Below are 21,565 nucleotides of genomic sequence, written 5' to 3'. Positions count from 1 at the left end.
ATAAGGCTGAATGGAGAAGGGCTAAAAACTGGTTGAAAGGAAGGATTGAGATTGTTACTTCATGTGGAGTACTTTACACATAGTCTATGAAACTACCAGTATATTGTCAGTAACCATATTACAGCACAGTATATGCATAGGAAAGTGCTAAACTTGTAAGGGAAATGAAAGGTAATTAGGCTTGACAAAAGTGTAGCTTAACGTTATCTTAATGAATGTGGAGTGTAGTGCTATGAAACACATTCATGTTATGTTAAACTTGCTACATTTTTCCAGTACTTTAAAAATTTGAGTATCTCATAAAAGTAGAAACGGGGTAAATACAGTATAAGCTTGCGTAAGCTGTGCATAATCAAACCATTTATTTTTTTCTCAGATTGGGTCAGTAACTGGTTTTGGACAAAGTATTCCTGCTGTGGCAGGTATGACAACTCCAATCTTAACAGGACTAGCACAAGAAATTACTGTCTATGGTCCTGGTATAATGGCATCCTTGTCTGCTGGAATTGGAGCAACTTTAGCAGGATATATGGTAATGAAAAAGAAACCAAAAGTAGAGTAATTAAATTTATATTGTCATAATGGCAACTTTTGAAGTTTTTCTTCCACTTGTTAGTATTCAAGAAGTTCCCTACATGCTGTAGTTAAAAGTTAATTAGCTTATACTGAATATCAAAGAGTAATATTAACAACATTCTTCTGGATGTCATATTATTTTGGTAAAAAACCTGCACATACAGTGAATCTCTCATTAACAGGCTATTTGGGGAAAGGGGTGAGGGGGGGGGAGGGGTGCAACATTGCTGACAGTCTGAAACACCCAAATTATGAAACTAATTTTTCTATGATTGTCTTCTGAGCTAACAGACTTGGTCTACTGATTACAGAAAGCAACCAGACACTGAGAACACAGGTATTGTGACTTGTAGTACTACAATCCACTAGTTTCTGCTTAACACTGAGAACCATACATTTCCTCTTGGCATGACCACTTGCTTTAGATGTTAATAGGTACACAAAATGTTCTAAACCCAGGGAAAATTAGAGTGAATGCATGAGTGAGAATAAACTGGTGTGGATGGCCTATGGCTCAGGGACACAACGAAAGCAAGACAGATCTTGGATGTGGTCACTCTGCGTAATACCAGATCAACTTCAGTCATTGACTGGGCTTGGTCCAATAGTTCAGAAGACAACCAGACATTATCACTAAGGACAAAATCTGGAATTACAGACTTTTGTCCGATACTTCCATTTGTCCTATCATTTTTTGTCTGAATTGCCGAAATCTGTTAATGAGAGGTCTTACTGCACTGTCGTGAATTATTGAAAAATGCACTTAAATAAATTATTGAAAATAAATTTATTTCATGGAACCAAACCCAACTAAAGTGGTGTAGTACATGTAATTTGTATAAAACAAACTAATGAAAATGTACATTGCATAAAGCAGTACATGTATACATTTTTTAACATCATTAGGTACACATACCTTTCACTAAGCCCCTGAATACTTCCAGCAGATGCTGGACTTTTCTCACAGACAAGACCAGTGTTCTCTTACACATTATATGGCATTGCAGCAGGACTGGAATTTTCCATTACATCTTTCCCCTGGATGTGAACTTCAACATTCTGCTAACAGAATGCTCTTCTGAGAAGGGGACTGGGTGAAGGACTTGCTGACCTGCTTTGTATGATCTCTGGGTATAGGATCAGTTTAAATGGCAGCTGAATGAATCTGTTGTACCTGTTTTGTCCATGATACTGTGAAAATTGACAAATGCATTTGAAACAATGCTTCGGAAGTGTTGGTGCTAGGATGAGTGTTGGTGTGAGAAATGGTGTGATGCTTGTGTTACAGCTGTGATGATCACTGTGTGTTGCTGCAGGACCTGACAAAATTTTCACGAAGAGGACAGGTTCCAACCTCAACACCACCTCGCAACACAATTATTATAATCTTAATTAGTGCTAAACCCACAAGGGCCATAAAGCACTGCTCACAACTCTAGTCCTGAGCTAATGTTATTAAGTTTTATTGTAAATTATTAACATACACACACAGTGAATACAAGTGTTGCCATTTCTGCTTGCAGTGGGTTATCACACACATACAGTACCAGTAGCTACATTTGAAGTTGAAGTTTCTTGTCAACATACCTAACATGTTAAAGTTGAAAACTATGTTGGCCTTCAATTAGTACTCTGAAATTTGAATATTGAACTGCCATGTTTACCTGGAGACCTGGAGAGAGTTCCGGGGGTCAACGCCCCCGCGGCCCGGTCTGTGACCAGGCCTCCTTAGGTCAGTGTCCCAGGATGCGACCCACACCAGTCGACTAACACCCAGGTACCCATTTTACTGATGGGGAACATAGACAACAGGTTGAAAGAAACACGTCCAATGTTTCTACTCTGGCTGGGAATCGAACCCAGGCCCTCACCGTGTGAAGCGAGAGCGTTAACCACCAGGCCACCAGAGCCCTGTGGTGACTGATATTGCGTAGAGATTAAGGCAAGAAAGACTGGATTTTGTATAGAGCTTAATTGTGACGCTGTGATGTTGTACAGAAATTTCAGGCGAGGCTTAGGATATTGCACCAAGATAAAAGGTAAAAATACCTATGGATGTTGCAGAAATTGAAAAAAAGTTAATGTAATTAAAGTTTGAATGTTAGAATAATTTATAGCATGCTTTACCATAAGTGAATACCAACTAACTTAGTAAATGCTGTATCCCTAACATACTTGCATGATGTATGTATAATAACAATATAGTTAGCAATTAAAGAGCAACTTGTAGTTCATCATAAGTACAGGTGCCCCTCACTTGATGTTACTCACAAACAACAGCTATAGACAACCATAGGTGGACATAGTGCTGAAAGGTGGTGGTGAAAGTGTAGTTGGTAAGTGAAGGATGGTGCAAAATCATATAGGTCAGACTTAGATATTTCTGGGCACATACTACTTTGTACAAACTAAGACAAATCTCTGTATGACATCTGAACAAGTTCTTCTCCAAACCTAGGTCAGCATCTGTGACATCTGTACAGAACATGTAATTAGTTTTCTTTGCTGGTTATCTGTTCAACCAGGCTGTGGCTAGCTCACATACCCATTATAATCTGGTTGATCTGGCACACTGGGGCTTTTTTTTTTTTTTAAGACTTCTGCATCGGTTGCAGCAGTATTTTTGATATCTGCTGTTAGTACCATAGGTAGAGTGGAGCCAGCAATATTGTGGGGAAAGGTTAGTTTCTTGGGGAGGGACACTACTGACATAATTTTTGGGATGTATGATTAATATTCACCTGATGAATTAAATGGACATTTACCAGCATATTGTATGGTTATAGAATTGGTTAGGGTAAAATTAGCCTGATGCAAATGAATAAATGAAATATCTGGCATGTAATGTAAGTAGCTTACAGCAAATTGTAATGTAAGTAGCTTACAGCAAATTACTCAAACTTTGTTTAGGTTAAATCAGCATCTATTTTAAAAGTATTTTATGATTTTTTTTTTAACAAGTCGGCCATCTCCCACCAAGGCAGGGTGACCCAAAAAGAAAATACTTTCATCATCATTCAACTCTTTCACCTCACACACAATCACTGTTTTTGCAGAGGTGCTCAGAACACAACAGCTTAGAAGCATATACGTATAAAGATAGCAGCTCTTGACCAAGCTTTACCAAACAAATATGAGTCCTTCATATATGCATAAAATGAACACACACAAAATTAGAATGTATTTGGTAAAACAACAAACCAGCTTTATGTTTAGTTTGCCCAAAATGCCCTGCATATTAAGTAACTTTCTTTTGAGCACTCGATAATGGTATATTTATAATACCGATATAATTTATCAAAATAAAAAATGGTATTCCCAATTTTGTGTAATCATGTCGTAAGTGTCACCATGATAATGTCGGAGGATCTCACCTTCAAGGTCCATAACATTGTATCAATCGCATCTGTTAGAAAAATGACAGAATGGATAATGAGAGCCTTCAAAACTAGGGATGCCAAGCCCATGATGACACTCTTCAGGTCGCTTGTTCTATCTAGGCTGGAATATTGCTGCACACTAGCAGCACCTTTCAAGGCAGGTGAAATTGCTGACCTAGAAAATGTACAGAGAACCTTCACGGCACACATAACTGAGATAAAACACCTCAGTTACTGGGAGCGCTTGAAGTTCCTGAACCTGTACTCCCTGGAATGCAGGCGGGAGAGATACATGATTATATACACCTGGAAAATCTTAGAGGGACTAGTACCAAACTTGCACACGAAAATCACTCTCTACAAAAGCAAAAGACTCGGCAGACGATGCAACATCCCCCCAATGAAAAGCAGGGGTGTCACTAGCACGTTAAAGAGACAACACAATAAGTGTCAGGGGCCCAAGACTGTTCAACTGCCTCCCAGCATACATAAGGGGGATTACCAACAGACCTCTGGCTGTCTTCAAGCAGGCACTTCACAAGCACCTAAAGTTAGTACCTGACCAGCCGGGCTGTGGCTTGTACGTTGCAGTGCATGCAGCCAGCAGTAACAGCCTGGTTGATCAGGCCCTGATCCACCATGAGGCCTGGTTACAGACTGGGCCGCAGGGGCGTTGACCCCCGGATCTCTCTCCAGGTAATAAAGAAAAAAAATAACTTTGTATTCTCTTTTAGCAATCATCATGGAATTTCAAGAATACAATCCTCATGCCATTCTGAACTTGAAAAACAAATTCTGACTATCATTACCCAAGCTGCTAATTTTACCCATCCTATTAACTAGCATGAATATATGAAATGAGTTCAAAGTTGTGGTTGAAAGGTTTGCTTCATCTAAAGAGATAACTGATTTAGAGAAAGAGAGAAATCTAGAGTTATGATTTTAAGGTCAGTCCTTACTATAACTCATATTCATGCTCTTATGCTAACCAATAACAAATTAAGTACAAAAAACTCAAATAAGCACAAAAATAATTTTATAATTGGTTAAAATATACTATGTTAGTTAAAAATATAATCAGATACATATAATCAGGACCTAAAATTCAGTGTTAACCCATAATTTGGAGAAAACATTTGGATTCATCCTGGAGCATTATCAAATCAACTCCAATGAGTGTTAAATACAAAAAAAAATTCAATAAGGCTGCAACAGCAGGCAATAAGTAAAAATATGAAGTAGTTAGGTGTGTGCAACAAGCTGCATATAGAAGGGCAGGACCTACAAAGTGTGTGTGGGGCCAAAGGTGAGATGTGCACTCTCAATTCTCTATAAAGGATACATCTGTTGCAGTAATTCTTGTAGAAAGAGGCGAGCCAAACACCCACATCCTGCCAAACCTTGTACAACTTGATGTATAGGAACACTGGGCCTTCTACTTCCAAACAACATATAAGCAAACTAGGAAGTCACTATTTTTTTTTATCTACTGTATTCTAATCAAGAAATGCTAAACCCATAGGAGTCATACAGAGCCTGGAGAATGGGATGCATTCAAGTTCCGTACAAGGAAGGGGACAATAAATTCAATTCCTTGAATCAAAAGCCTCTCACCAGTACCATAGCACTTCTCTTGAGGAGCAGGAAGTTGCTGAAACAGAATTCTCCTACTACTGTACTGGATAATGTGCAGTCTTCATCTCAACATCTGCCCATTCATTTCAAGTTAGGTACAGTACCATATAATATCAGAAATAAAAAAGATAGTGAAGAAAGCCTTAATCAAGGATGATCAGCTTCAAACCATTCAAAGGACAATTATTATAGTATGTTTATAAAAAGCAACAGGAAATTTATGAAATTTAACAACGAAAAAATTGAGCTCAGAAACAGGGTCTTAAAAAAAAATTCTTTACCTAGAACTCTACGGTACAAGTCTGTGCCAGGGGACATGATGACATCTCTCTCTGCCTTAATAGTCACCAAAGCTGACAACTGTCACAAGGAAAAGGATGTAATTGTGGATAATTCTGCAAAAAAATGAGCTTTAAAACTTATTAAAAAATAACCTGCCTTTATACACAATTACTATAACTTGAAGAATTCTAGGTTAACTAAGTAAAGAATATTTAATCAAATTGGTTTCATAATAAATATTATAAGGATAATGTGGGGACATGTATGGAAAAAAACTTAATAACTCTGAAGTATTATTATTGTTGAACAATGCATTTGCATTCAGGTACTATATACTGTATTACAAACATGTAATAATTTATATTAGATTGGTTCAGATTTCCTAAGAACTGTACATTTTTAGATTATTTTTAGTAAGTCTTGATATTTTATATAAATAATTATACTACTGTGTATTATTATTATAATCAAAAAGAAGCGCTAAGCCACAAGGGCTATACAGCTTATATACTACTGTGTAGTTGGCTTATATTTGTTTCATTCAGATTTGGTAAGAAATACTGTATAGATACAGAAGAAACTGATTTTAGTCATCTATAAGTTGGTAATTTAAATTTTAAATTATTTTTAAATCAAATAGTGATACACAATATCAAAACATTGTATGTACTACTTAAAATTACGCATTCTATCAAACTTGCTAAAATAATTGATATCATTAACCATACTTTTTATTATCCATCCATTTCACACCCACTTTTAATCCAGCAACCACTGCCTGTGTGTTTATGTACTGTCTACAACAAACTCTTGAGTAACAAGCCCCAAAAAATGCAAATTGAGCAACACGAGACTGAAAAACAAATAATAATTTGACTTGCACTGAAAACTCGTAACACATGCACCATTATGGTGCACGTGTTGTGAAATACCTGGTGGCTGCACAATTTTGGATAAGGCTATTGTTTTTAAGGGGTGTCCTAGTGTCACACCCTGTCATCGCACCAACAGTGACTATCTAACACAATGGTTCCAACCTTTTTTGCGTTATACCCCACCTCGATGCCTCAAAAAATTTGATGTCCACCCGATACAAAAACAAATTTTTGCGTTGAATCAGACATTTCATCTAAAACTTATTCCTGGGCATTTCATAGAAAAACCATAAAATACCCTCTTTTAAGACTAACGAGCATGCAAAGAGACTACACAATATGGCTGCCCAAAAGTTGCCAATTAGCATTTTTAGACTCAATTTAGCAAAATATAAAATATAATTCTGGAAGTAATAAGAACATAAGAAGAAGAACATAAGAACGAAGGAACACTGCAGAAGGCCTACTGGCCCATGCGAGGCAGGTCCAAGTCTCCTACCGGCTTAAGCCAATGCACCCAACCTAGTCAGGTCAGGTCACATTGACTTAAGGGAGGAACACGGCAACCGACCTGGTAGCACAAGCTATCAGGTCTAACTCACACCCACCCACATCTACTCATGTATTTATCCAACCTATTTTTAAAGCTACACAACGTTCTGGCCTCTATAACGGTACTTGGGAGTTTGTTCCACTCATCCACAACTCTATTACCAAACCAGTACTTTCCTATATCCTTCCTGAATCTGAATTTTTCCAACTTAAAACCATTGCTGCGAGTCCTGTCTAGGCTAGATATTTTCAGCACACTATTTACATCCCCTTTATTTATTCCTGTCTTCCATTTATACACCTCAATCATATCCCCCCTAATTCTACGTCTTTCTAGAGAGTGCAGTTTCAGGGCCCTTAGTCTATCCTCATAGGGAAGGTTTCTGATACATGGGATCAACTTTGTCATCCTCCTTTGTACATTTTCCAGAGAATTTATATCCATTCTGTAATACGGTGACCAAAACTGTGCAGCATAATCTAAATGAGGCCTAACCAAGGATGTATAGAGTTGAAGAACAACCTGAGGACTCCTATTATTTATGCTTCTTGATATGAAGCCAAGGATTCTATTAGCTTTATTGCGAACACTTATGCACTGTTGTCTTGGTTTCAGATTACTGCTAACCAGAACTCCTAAATCTTTTTCGCAATCCGTAATATTAAGATCTACATTATTTAGTTTATATGTGGCATGGTTATTGTCCTGTCCAACATTTAGAACTTTGCATTTGTCTATATTAAACTGCATCTGCCACTTCTCTGACCACTGCATCAGTCTATTCAAATCTTCCTGGAGTGCTCGAATGTCCTCGTCAGAATGAATTCGACGGCCTATTTTGGTGTCATCGGCAAACTTGCCGATGTCGCTCTTTATGCCCTCATCTATGTCGTTTATGTAGATTGTGAACAGCAGGGGGCCCAACACTGACACCTGTGGAACACCGCTCGTGACGCTTCCCCACTCTGATTTCTCCCCATTTATGCAAACTCTCTGCTGCCTATTTGTCAACCATGCCTCTATCCAGGAAAAAATTTCTCCTCCTATTCCATGTGCTTTAATTTTCCTCAATAGTCTCTGATGTGGGACCCTGTCAAAAGCCTTACTGAAGTCCATATACACAATATCATATTCATTACCATGATCTACCTCCTCAAATACCTTAGTGAAAAAAGTTAATAAATTCGTAAGGCAGGAACGCCCCTTTGTAAAACCATGCTGAGATTCGTTGATTAATTTATGCTTTTCAAGGTGGCTACAAACTGCCTCGGCAATTATTGATTCCATAAATTTTCCCACTATGGAGGTTAGGCTTATTGGTCTATAGTTCGAAGCTAAGGACCTGTCACCTGTTTTGAAAATAGGTATCACATTTGCCATTTTCCACTTATCTGGCACCATGCCAGTTTGTAGTGATATGTTGAAAAGATTAGCCAAAGGTGTGCTAAGCTCCTCTTTACATTCTAAATGTTGCAAATAAATATAATTAAATATAATTGAATTTTTAAAATATATCTATAAAAATACTTATGTATAAATATCATTTGATTGTAACATTTTCAAATCTCTCCTTCCCCCCCCCCCATGGAGCATATGCTTCACACTGGGAATCACTGGTCTAACGTGTGATGTGACTGACCCAGCGTGTATATCATTTTTAATCTTATTACCCCACACTAGTTGGAAATTACTGTATATTATCTGAAAGTTTCATTTTTTCCAAATAAATATTCCCATTTATAAGCCACCCATCTTATGAGCATATACTACACTTTTAAAGCTACTCAAGGGTTTGATGCTTTTTTTTTTTTTTTTTTTTTGTGGCCATAGCACCCTTGTGCCCTCAAGATTACTGTATAAAAAAAATGGATGGTATGTACATGAACCTAAACCTAAATAGATATAAAAGAGAGAAACAGTGGAAGAGATGAAGTGAGAAGTGGAGGTAGAGAGGGGGTAAGGTAAGGCAGGATCATGTGTTCAGCTATAACCTGCCACTTATTTAAGAACCTAACATCAGAATGGTGTAACACTGCAGCAGGCCTACCATCCCATACTAGGCTTGTCCTCAAACCCAAGCCTTCTAACAAAAATATAATTTATGGTAATGATGTTTTTTCCCGGCTTTAAAAATATGAATTTCATTAGCTATTTTCAAGATCTTGTACACTACACATGCTTGAAGAGAGAGAAAGTATTAAAAAGGTCAGGACTTGGAGATTTATTTTGCTTTAATTGGTCAACCTGTCTGATTATCATCTCTCCAGTGACTGACATAATTTATTTTCTTTAAGAGAGGTTATCATTTTTTTGCCAACTTCAACACTGCATAAAATGTAGGCTTTCATGAGATTTCACTCATTTTAGTCTTATTCAATTCATAAAAAATAGTTTTCTATAAGAAAAATAATTTTTTTCATAATCTTTCCCAATACACACACACAAGTACTTTTCCCAAAGTATGCCACAAGAAATTTAAGAAAAATTATGATATTCACTGTTGTGCAATTTTAGTTGTTGTGGACAATGGTGCCATATTGAACTGAGCCCTGCTTTTCAGTTTCCATGGAAGGAATACACACGAAACCATGTCAGCCACCAGCTTTCTCAGACCTAAGAAAAGGAAGGTGGTGGTATTAGTCGGTGGTAAATAAGTAATGGCAATGCCATATTGAGCCCAGCTTTCAAGCTTTTGTGGAAGAAATACAGTAAACTCTCCATATGGAACAAAGTCCACCTGGTCATTCAATTTGGAAACAATGAACAAAGTCCAGTTGTTACAGAATTATAAATTATTGTTACAATCATAACCCAACAATCTCTACTCTATCCACCACAGCTGCCATTTATAACCACTCGTTCCTTCCCCCAATTAATTTATATGGACGGTTTACCGTACAAACTCAAGTTGGCAATTAGCTTCCTCGTGGCTTTAGTAATGGGAGACCACCTACCATGTTGGTGCAAGTATTATTGTACAGGGCCACACTAACCCACTCCACACAACTCCATGTCAACAAGGATGTTTGAATGCATGTAAGTAAGTTATGCATTTGTATATTTGTTATGTATGTTATGCATATTATCTATGTATCTTAGCCACATATGTTATCTACATATGTTATGCAAGCATGCAACAATCGTGAACGAGAGATAAAAGATGCAAAATAACCACAGGGGGAGTTGAATTATTCAATTCCCCGTAGTTATTTTTTTAAGTATGTATGTATGTTCCACCTAAAGGAAAAACATTTCATGTGATGTTTTAAAAAAATTTGGGTTTATGGGGTGTCCTGACAACCTCAAACCTTCACCCCCATGCACCAGGAAAATGAAGTATCAGAAAGAAATTAATCTTTATTGTCTTAGGAAAAGAAAAAAGGTTCAATAATAAAAATACTAACAATAATAATAATAAAAATAAAAATATTAACAACAATAATATATAATAAACATAATTTTCATATTGTAAGGGTGAAAATTTGGTGTCATTGGGCACCTTGAAATAGTCAGTTCCACAAAAAATTTAAATAATATCTAGCCCCCACCCCCTTCCAAAATATAGAACATAGTGAAGAGAAGAGGTGAGAGAAATTCAGAAATTAATTTTGTTCCCCTAAGCATTCACCATCATTCATTCAATAGCTGTCTTTCCAGAAGTGCACAGATATGACAGTTCAAATGATCCTCTGAGCTGTAATATCCACACCCTTCCTTCAGAGTGCAGGCACAGTATTTTTATTTTATATAGTTATACGGTGAATGTGTTTTTCTCTTTGGGTCGCCCTGCACCTGATTTCGAGGGAGACAGTCACCGTGTTAAAAAACATGAATGTATTTGTACATGTATATGTATATATATATATATGTGTGTGCACGTGTATGAATGTGTGTGTATGTATATAAAGTAGTACCTCGAGTTTCAAACAGTTTCCAACTCAAACAATTATGTAAGTTTATTTTTGTAAGTGCTTTTGTAAGTGTATTTTTGGAGGTCTGAAATGGACTAATCTAATTTACATTATTCCTTATGGGAACAAATTCGTTTGGTATTGGCACTCGAACAGCCTTCTGGAATGAATAAGTTCGTAACTCGAGGTACCACTGTATACTATAAAAATTTTTCTTTCATTCTGGGGTCACCCTGCCTCAGTGGGAAACAGCTGACGTGTTAAAAAATATATGTATATAAATATATCCTACATTAATACTGTACTGATAGAAACAAATATAATCTGATGCAGCAGAATATACATAAGCAAGAGAAATGTGCAGCACAGATAATGACTTCTGGAGAACAGAAACAGGGCACATGTAGGTTATTCTCTGACAATGAAGGCATGGTTGTAGGATGCTATCCTTTGTATTAGCTGCATGCCCAGTGTCTCCTCAGCACATCTAAGCATTGAACACTGACAATGAAAATCAAGGAGCTTGTGCCCTCTGGTACATTAAGTAGCCACTTAGGTATGTCATAATGACAGTCCCCTTCAGTTTGCTGAAGGACAATACGTAAGTGGTAATTTGCCCACTGTGCATTATGATAAATTGAGTAGCAGTTGCTTCAAGAAAGCTTAAGTTTTACACATGTACTGTAAATATATTTTTGCAGTTTAATATATGATCCTTTCTCTTGCTACAAATAATGTGAACTAATTTGATGACTAAGTTACATCATTGTGTTTAGTAGATTTTATGTACCAGAAATTACTTTTTAACAGTACAGTGTCATCAGTATAGAAGCATTAACAGTAGTGTCTAAATTCTGTATGTAAATAAAATACCAAACAGGAGAGAACATTGTTTACAATAATTTTGCTACAATGTCTGTAAATCACATTCTCTATGCTTCATAGTGTTTAATTTACCCATTTTTTTTTTCACTTAGTCCTACTGAACAGCTCCTTAATATCAATTACACTTTTTACCCTATTTAGAATGTCATCTATTTCATTAGCACTGTACACATATTATAAAGATATGTTAAGAGCAGGCCTCCTTGACATCCAAACAGACGATGTGATTATTTCTTGAGTATACATTCTACAGCAAGGTTGGCAATGTGGATCCATACCATTCCTATTTTTCAACTTGGCAAACAATTTCCAGCCAATCTTTGTGAAATACCTTCTTAACATCAATGGAAGAAATTTCAATAACAAATATGTACTAGTTTGCCTATAATCATTTGAGTAACGATCAGTAAACCCTCAGTTTAGCAGACTAACAGGGAATAGAGTGGGTGGCCAAGAATGGCAATTATAGTGGATGAGATGAGATTGTATTGCCTTGATTATTACAATAATGAATAATTCAATAATCAACAAACTATCCATTTTTCTGAATAAAATGACCCATCGAATTTTGCCCCATATTTCAAAAGACCATTAACCCCTTGACTGTCGCAACCCCCAATCCTGAGGTGTCTCCTGGTGTCGCAAAATTTAAAAAAAAAAAAAAATTATTTTTTCTTATGAAATGATAGAGAATCTTTTCCCGATTGTAACGACACCAAAAAAACTAAATTTGACGGAAAACTGACGGAATTATGCTCTCGCGAAGTTAGCGACCTCAGCGATATTTACAAATCGGCAATTTCACCCACTTTGAGCCCTATTTTCGGCTAATTCCATTGTTCCAGTCAACCAAACTCATAGCTATTTCTTTAGAACTCCATTTTTTCTATCGATTGAGTACAAGAAACTGCCCATTTACCGATTTCAACTATCCAATAATGTGGTCAGAAATTTGCAATTTGGCCAATTTCATGAAAATAAAAAAATATGACAATTTCAAAATAAGGTCCAGAATGAACAATGCAGACATTCCTGGCTCTAAATTAACATTTTCTTTGTTCATCAGTCATGTCTCCAGGCCCCTCTGATATTACTCTTGCTTTCTATTTCGAATTTTTATTCAAACAAAAAATAGAAGACTTACTATTATGCAGACTACTGCAATACTGTAATAATTGCATAAATAACATCAACCCATTCATGACTGCATATTAGAATGGCTAGTTGGACATTTATTGGACAATGACATCATTTGTTTACTTTTGAACATTGGCAAAAATCAAACATTTCCCCTACTTTGAGCTCCATTCCAGGTTCTTTTTATAGTAAAATCAATCAAAATCACCTCTATTTCTATAATATGTTTTCCATTCTATCAAATGAGACCAAGAAAACGAGAATACAACCATAAATACTAAACGAAAATAGACCACAAAGTCGGCATTTTAATTAAAAAAAAACGGTCAGTTTTTTTTTCTCATTTGTTTTATATGGTGCACACTGACCACACAGACCCATTCTCTCACATGTGGGCCTACCAGCTTTCTCCTGCTTGATTTGAAGCCGCTATAATTTATGAGTATATATACGTCAAACACGGTACCTCGTAAGACGTATATATACGGCCGTGACAGTCAAAGGGTTAACCCATTCAGGGTCCAGAGGCCAAATTTCCAAGTGTGCACCAGGTCCAAGAATTTTCAAAAAATAATTTTGTTATTTTTTCTTATGAAATGGTAGAGAATCTTTTCCTGAAGGTAATAAAACAAAAAGTACAAAATTTGATGGAAAATTTACAAAATTATGCTCTCGCAAATTTTGATGTGTCAGCAATATTTACGCATCGGCGATTTTGCCAACTTTGACTCCCATTTTAGGCCAATTACATTATTCCAGTCTACCAAATTCTTAGCTATTTCACTAGTATTACTTCTTTTCTATCGACTGAGCACAAGAAATCGCCATGTCAACTGTTTCAACTACAAAAATAAAGTGATTGGAAATTGGTAATTTGGCCAATTTAATGCAAAGTTCAAAATATTCAAATTTCAAAATAGGGTCCAGAATAAACAATGCAGGCATTCCTGGCACTAAACTAACATTTCCTCTGTTCTTTAGTTATGTTTTAAGGCTTTACAAATGAATTCCATTTTGATTTTTTATTCACAATGAATTTTTATTCAAACCAAAAATAGAAGATTTACTGTTATGCAATAGTGTAATAATTGTATAAATAATATCACCACATTTGTGAATGTATATTAGACCCACCAGCTGGCATGTATTAGACGTGTGAGGTTATTTTACTCTTGAACATTGGCAAAAATTTAACATTTCCGCTATTTTGAGCTCAGTTTCAAGCCATTTTCAGTACTAAAACCAATCAATTACGGTCTCAGTTTTTTTTTTCTCATTATGCACTGTGTGCTGCAGGATTTGTTTTATGTGGTGCACACAAACCACACAGATGTATTCTCTCACATCTAGGCCCAAATTTACCACTCACAGCTTATCAGTGTGAGCTGAGCTCATGGCATAGATCTACGGTTTGGACCCTCTTCAAGGGGGGCTCCTTGGCGTGGTGAAGAGGCTCTTGGTCTGAGGAATTAGACCTATCGGTCTTCTTCCTCAGACCGAACCTAATTACCCCCCAATCTCCCCTCCCCTATCCCATCCTCCCCATCCTCCCCTTTTTCCCTTCCTCCTCCTCCTCCCCACTCCTCCCTTTTGCCCTTCCTCTTTTTGTCCTTTGGGATTTCTCCCACAGGCACACTAGTTCCTAGGTAGAGGAAAGGACACCGGGGTCGATCCCATTCCGTTGAGGTTTCTTGGCGGTGGCGTAGTTTGCCGTGGAATCTGGATTGCCTAGGGATGTCCCGATCCCTCTCCGGTATCCCGGAGTAGCTTTGGGTGTCTTTTGGGCGACGGGTGTATCTCTGGAAGCCACCTTTCGGATTCCGGGGGTGGTGGCTGAAGGAGGTATGCTTTGTGGCGGATATCCGGCCGCCCTCTCTTTTGTCCACCGAGGTAGCTCGGCAGATGTGAGGTTGCTATCCCAGATTGCTGGTTTACTGGCATGAAGGGTAGGGTATGGCACGGGTTCCATGCTGCATCTGCGCTACTAGCGGTGTCGAGTCCTCTTGGGCGCGGAGGGAGATTTCTGGCCCTTTCATTCCTCCTAGGAACTATCCCTCCCCGGTCCCCCCTTTTTTTTTCTTTTTTTTATTTTTATTTTCTTTTCTTCTTTCTTTTTTTTTCTTAAAAACAAAAAGAAAGAAGTAACCTAACCATGGCAGCCCTAGTCCATGAACCTGGTACCCCCGGGCCCCTTCTTGATACCGCACCCCGTTCTGACCCCGCCTCGTCTTTGGACCACTCTTCAGACATTCCTCATGCCTCTGTACCTATTGCCGGTGCTGTTTCCTCACCTGCTTCAGGTACTGAGGCCTCGACTGACTCCTTCGATTTATCAGACCTTCGCTCTCCTCTGACTATGCTTCCGGCCTCTCCCTCTACGGTGCGGCAATTTTCAAATCGCCGACCCGTTCCACGTCGGACCAACTCTGGTCCCACGCCTAAACGTCAACGACAATTACCTGCTGATGATACTTCTCCACCTTCACCTTCTCGTTCTTCTCAGAAAAGATCGACACGTCCTTCACTACCTTTCCACGCTCAGTTTCAGACTGAACAGTGGACTAAATTCTTCACTTTACGACCAACTTCCTCTACTGCCTATCTTTCTGACCATAGTATTGGCAAGGCACTCCTACGCCATGTTGGTAAAGATATTTCTTTTCATGCTCTTAAGAGCGGTACGCGCATCATTACCGTACAGAATGCTACCCAGGCTCGTGAGCTCTCTCGTCTTTCCCATATAGATACTGTTCCTGTCACCCTTGAAAAACATCATTCCCTCAATTCTTGTAGTGGTACCGTTATTCTGCCCCATACCATAGTCCAACAAAATTTCCAGACATGTGGCACCGACATTCTAGAACAGCTGGAACTCCAAGACCTCCCAATCCTCAAGGTAGACACTTACGTTCTTCCTGCCCGTGGGCGGAGACGATACCCTAGCAATGTGGCTCGTTTAACTTTTGACAGCCGAGAACTCCCATCCTCAGTTTATATAGCAGGACATCGGTTACAAGTTCGAAAGGTGATCCCTACACCACAACAGTGTAGAAATTGCTGGCGATTTGGCCATCCAGCGAAATATTGCAGATCTATCGCCGAATGCCCAGTCTGTGGTGCCGATGACCATTCTAATACGTCTTGCAATCGATCTCCCTCTTGCCTTAACTGTCATGAGGCTCACCCTTCGTACTCTCGCCGTTGTCAGGTCTATTTAAACGAGCGGGAAATCCGTTACCTCAAAGAGACAGAAGGTCTCCCTTATGCCATGGCAGTTTCTCATCTCCGCCTCCAAGGGAGACTCCCACGTGTTTCTTATTCCCGTGTTTCAAAACGTCCCCCCACTTCTGGTATCCCATCTTCTACACCCACCTCTGTGGTTACCTCTCCCATAATCACTCCTGTATCTAATCCTTTTGCTGTCCTCGGCTCAGACGTCCCTACTTCAACGCCTCAGTCTAATCTCGCTTCTTCGAGTTCTCTCTTACAAGCCTCAGTATCGACGAGACCTCGTACGACACCTCTTCCCAATCGTCCCTCTACTTCTCAAAAGTCAAAAAAAGGTCCGGTAACACCTCCTACCCATCTTCCACCTCCTCATTTTACCCTCCCTGTCTCTGTCCCTAGTTCTTCCCCTCTCACTGGCTCAGTTACAAGTGCAGAGGTTCACCCTCCTCCTCGTAATGTACCTTCCTCCCCTGTTCCCTCCCAAGTTTCTTCCTCTTCTGCCACCTCCCAGGTTCCTGTCTCTTCTGTCCCCTGCCACGCTTCTCCAGTTCCCTCCACCCTTTCGCCCCCCCCTACCTTGGTACAGTCCAATACAGTTCCAATCTTTACTCATCCTCCCCCTACCATTCCCAATATTGTCTCCCATACGACATCTCTGAATTCCGAAACACTTGAAGCAATCTCTGAATATATTGCAGAGACCAAACCATCAATGGACACTGATCCACCTTCCGCTCTTTCTCTCTCCTCTGCTCCATCTGCGCAACTCCTTTCTTCACAGCGCACCGTTCCTTCGCTGCTTGAACATTTTCCACTGCCTCCGCATGTGGACTTTTCTAACCCTCCTAGTCCGTAGGAACCCTTACCTGCGGATTTCAAGTATCTTTATCATTGCCAATCATGGCCTTTTTACAGTGGAATATACGTGGCCTCAGGGGTAATCGGGGTGAGCTTCAGATGTTACTCTCCCAGTTTGCCCCTGTTGGTGTTTGCTTACAGGAACCAAAATTACACTCTGCTGTTATTTCTCACATCTCAGGCTATAATTTATTGTATTCTTCAGATCCTTTTCCTGATGGGACCTTTAATGAAAGTGCCCTTCTTCTCCGCACTGATATTCCGTACCATCAGCTATTTGTTCATACTTCGCTGCATTACACAGCAGCCCGTATCCACTTACATAGGTGGTATACGCTCTGTTCTTTATATCTCTCTCCTTCTCGGGCATTATCTATTCCGGATTTTGCCTTCCTTGTTTCGTCATTACCGCCACCGATTCTGTTACTTGGTGATTTTAATGCCCACCATTTCCTCTGGGGAGGGTCTCACTGTGATTCCCGAGGAATTCAGTTAGAGGCTTTTCTTGCCACCCACCCCCTCCATGTTTTAAATACAGGTACTCACACCCATTTTGATCCTCGGACTCATACTCTCTCTTGCATCGATCTCTCAGTTTGCTCTTCCTCCACCGCATTAGACTTTACTTGGTCTGTTCTCCCGGACTTACATGACAGTGATCATTTCCCAATCATTCTTACTTCCCCTTCATATTCGCCACCTCTTCGCACCCCACGCTGGCAATTTAATCGGGCAAATTGGAACCTTTACTCACACCTGACTGTTTTTAAAGAGGTTCCTTCTTCGTCCTCCATCGATGAGCTTTTACACCTCTTCTCGTCCTCCGTTTTCACTGCAGCTTCTCATTCTATACCCCAAACTTCGGGCAGGCATTCTCAGAAATGCGTGCCTTGGTGGTCTCCTGCTTGTGCTCGTGCAGTACGTTTGAAACGCGCTGCATGGGGCAGGTACCGGTACAATAGAACCACAGAGCGACTCCTTGATTTTAAACAGAAGCGTGCGATCGCTCGCCGTGTCATCCGTGACGCTAAACGCACTTGCTGGCGAGATTATGTCTCCACCATCACCTCTGCTTCCTCTATGAGTGCAGTCTGGAAAAAAGTACGAAAACTGAGTGGTAAATATTCTCCTGACCCGGCTCCTGTTCTGCGGGTTGCCGGTGTTGATATAGCAAACCCACTAGATGTTGCCAATGAAATTGGCAATCATCTGGTCCGTATTTCTCAGGGACTCCATCTATGCCCCTCATTTCTTTCCTCAAAGTCTGCCAGAGAGTTAGCACCCTTGGACTTTTCTTCTCTCAGAGAAGAACAGTATAATGTGCCTTTTACACTTCAAGAACTGGAGGCAACACTCTCAGCTTGTCGATCATCGGCAGCTGGGCCCGACGACATTCATATTCGTATGCTACAACATTTACATCAGTCAGCCCTTGCAGTCCTATTACGCCTTTACAATCTTATTTGGTCACAAGGAGTTCTTCCACAGCTGTGGAAATCTGCCATTGTTCTCCCTTTCCGCAAACCAGGCACTACGGGACATGAAACCTCCCACTATCGTCCCATTGCTCTTACCAGTGCAGTTTGCAAAGTAATGGAACGTCTAGTAAATAGACGTTTAGTGTGGTATTTAGAGACACACAACAGTCTCTCCACTCGTCAATATGGCTTTCGTAAGGGACGTTCTACCATAGACCCCTTACTGCGCTTGGATACGTATGTTCGTAATGCCTTTGCGAATAACCACTCAGTTATTGCCATATTTTTTGACCTTGAGAAGGCATATGACACAACTTGGAGGTATAATATTTTAGCCCAAGCCCACTCCTTAGGCCTTCGAGGCAATCTACCATCCTTCCTTAAGAACTTTTTAACTGACAGGCATTTCCGTGTTCGGGTTAATAATGTGCTCTCCCCGGACTTTATCCAAGCTGAAGGTGTCCCCCAGGGATGTGTTCTGAGCACAACACTTTTTCTCCTTGCTATTAATGATTTGGCCTCTAGTCTTCCATCAAATATTTGGTCATCACTCTATGTTGATGACTTCGCTATTGCCTGTGCAGGCGCTGACTGTCACCTCCTTACAGTTTCTCTCCAGCATGCAGTCGACCGTGTGTCCAATTGGGCCACCACACATGGGTTTAAATTTTCCAGCACTAAAACCCACCAAATCACTTTCACTAGACGCTCTGTCATCTCTAATCATCCTTTGTACCTCTATGGCTCACGTATCCCTGAACGTGATACAGTCAAGTTTCTGGGCCTCCTCTTTGATCGTAGGTTATCCTGGAAACCTCACATTACCTCTCTGAAGGCAACTTGTCACAGCCGGCTGAACCTTCTTAAAACCCTTGCTCATCTTTCGTGGGGAGCTGATCGTCGAACCCTCCTTCACCTACATTCCACCCTTATTTTATCGAAACTTGATTATGGTGACCAGATCTATTCAGCGGCATCTCCTGCTACTCTCTCTAGCCTTAACCCCATTCATCACCAAGGATTACGTTTATGCCTTGGTGCTTTTCGCTCTTCCCCTGTCGAAAGCCTCTATGCAGAAGCGAACGTTCCATCCTTATCCGATCGCCGTGATGCCCATTGCCTGCGCTACTATGTACGCTCTCATGATCTCCGCAATCCTTCCATTTATAGAATGGTCACTGATATTAGTAGACATTCTTTATTTGTTCGCCGCCCCTGCTTACTCCGTCCCTTCTCTCTTCGCCTTCATTCGCTCTTGTCTTCTCTTCAACTACCACCTTTCTATGTACATGTAGCATCTCACTTTTCCCTACCCCCCTGGGAAGTTCCAGCTGTTCGAGTCTGTTCTTTCTCCCTCCCCTGCTCGAAAGCCCAACTGTCTACGGTCGCTTCCCGCTCTCTTTTTCTTGACCACTTTCACTCTCATTCTCATGCCATTGCTGTGTACACAGATGGCTCTAAGTCTTCTGACGGCGTAGGATTCGCAGCAGTGTTTCCGGACAGCGTCGTACAAGGGCATTTACTATCTTCAGCTAGTATTTTTACTGCTGAATTATATGCCATCCTTACAGCACTTATCCGTATTGCATCTATGCCTGTGTCATCATTTGTGGTTGTCTCAGACTCCCTTAGTGCTTTACAGGCTATACAAAAATTTGATACACCTCACCCCTTAGTCCTCCGTATCCAACTTTGGCTACGCCGCATCTTTACTAAGCATAAAGATATTGTTTTTTGTTGGGTCCCTGGTCATGTTGACGTACAGGGCAATGAACAGGCAGACACTGCTGCGCGGTCAGCAGTACATGACCTACCAGTTTCTTATAGAGGTATTCCATGTACGGACTATTTTGCTGTAATATCTTCCCACCTTCACACCCGTTGGCAACAACGTTGGTCTACTATGCTCGGCAACAAACTTCAGTCTATTAAACCGAGTATAGGTTACTGGCCGTCTTCTTATCACCAGTGTCGAGGTTGGGAGACTACTCTCTCCCGTCTTCGCATTGGCCATACTCGTCTTACTCATGGATATCTCATGGAGAGGCGTCTTGCTCCTCTCTGTGAGAATTGCCAAGCTCCATTATCAGTCAGCCACATTCTGTTGGACTGCCCACTTTATCAACGAGCACGCAGAATTTACCTCTGTCGTCGTCTTCGCCCCGCTGCTCTCTCTTTACCTTCCCTTCTCGCTGATGGACCCACCTTTCATCCGGACTCTCTCATTGACTTTTTGACAACGACTGACTTACTTCACAAATTCTGATACTTTCAGCCCTTTCTACTTGTATCTCTTGCTACCCTCTACCCCCGTACTATCCCCTGCCCCGCTGTTTTCTGTAACCTGCTGATCATCCCCCCTCCCTTCTGCCATCCAATTCCCTTGCTTCCTTCCCTACCCTGCAGCGCTGTATAGCCCTTGTGGCTTAGCGCTTCTTTTTGATTATAATAATAATAATAATACGGTTTGGACTCTCAACGTAAAGCCATAGATCTACGGCATGGACCCTGAAAGGGTTAACGTAGTCCTTTAAATCGAGAGCTTACTGTTACCAAGATTTTTAATCTGAATTGATAATTTGTAGCCTGTGAGAAACCTTGAGCTCTATGAGCATCTAATTTCAGTGACTTGATAATGTAGCAATTCTTAAGCACCTGTAGTTTTCAGATTTTGTCGAGACATATTACTAATATAAAAGTAACAATAACCACAAGTAAATATGAACCACTGTATAATGCTTCTGGAGGCAAATCCTAAATACTCAAC

The 21,565-nt window shown here is 40.1% G+C and overlaps 1 protein-coding gene across 6 annotated transcripts in view; it reads left to right on the top strand.

Annotated features, from left to right (window-relative positions):
* The window catches only part of LOC128694403 (major facilitator superfamily domain-containing protein 9), a 29,294-nt gene extending 18,661 nt beyond the window's left edge, over positions 1-10,633 (top strand). For 3 of the 6 annotated variants that reach the window (XM_070097856.1, XM_070097855.1, XM_070097854.1), the window contains 2 exons: positions 377-532; positions 5,479-6,595. In XM_070097856.1, coding sequence (XP_069953957.1) covers positions 377-532; positions 5,479-5,748 — 426 coding nt within the window. In that variant the 3' untranslated portion in view covers positions 5,749-6,595. Of the gene's footprint in view, positions 1-376; positions 6,596-9,861 lie in introns of those variants that run through there. The other 3 variants (XM_070097859.1, XM_070097857.1, XM_070097860.1) reach the window with 3 other exon arrangements.
* Positions 10,634-21,565: the final 10,932 nt, after the last annotated feature.

Source organism: Cherax quadricarinatus, chromosome 60 (assembly GCF_038502225.1).
Source record: "Cherax quadricarinatus isolate ZL_2023a chromosome 60, ASM3850222v1, whole genome shotgun sequence".
Taxonomy (NCBI): domain Eukaryota; kingdom Metazoa; phylum Arthropoda; class Malacostraca; order Decapoda; family Parastacidae; genus Cherax; species Cherax quadricarinatus.
The sequence above is the reverse complement of the archived record's forward strand: the minus strand, read 5'-3'. Positions and strand labels throughout refer to the sequence as shown.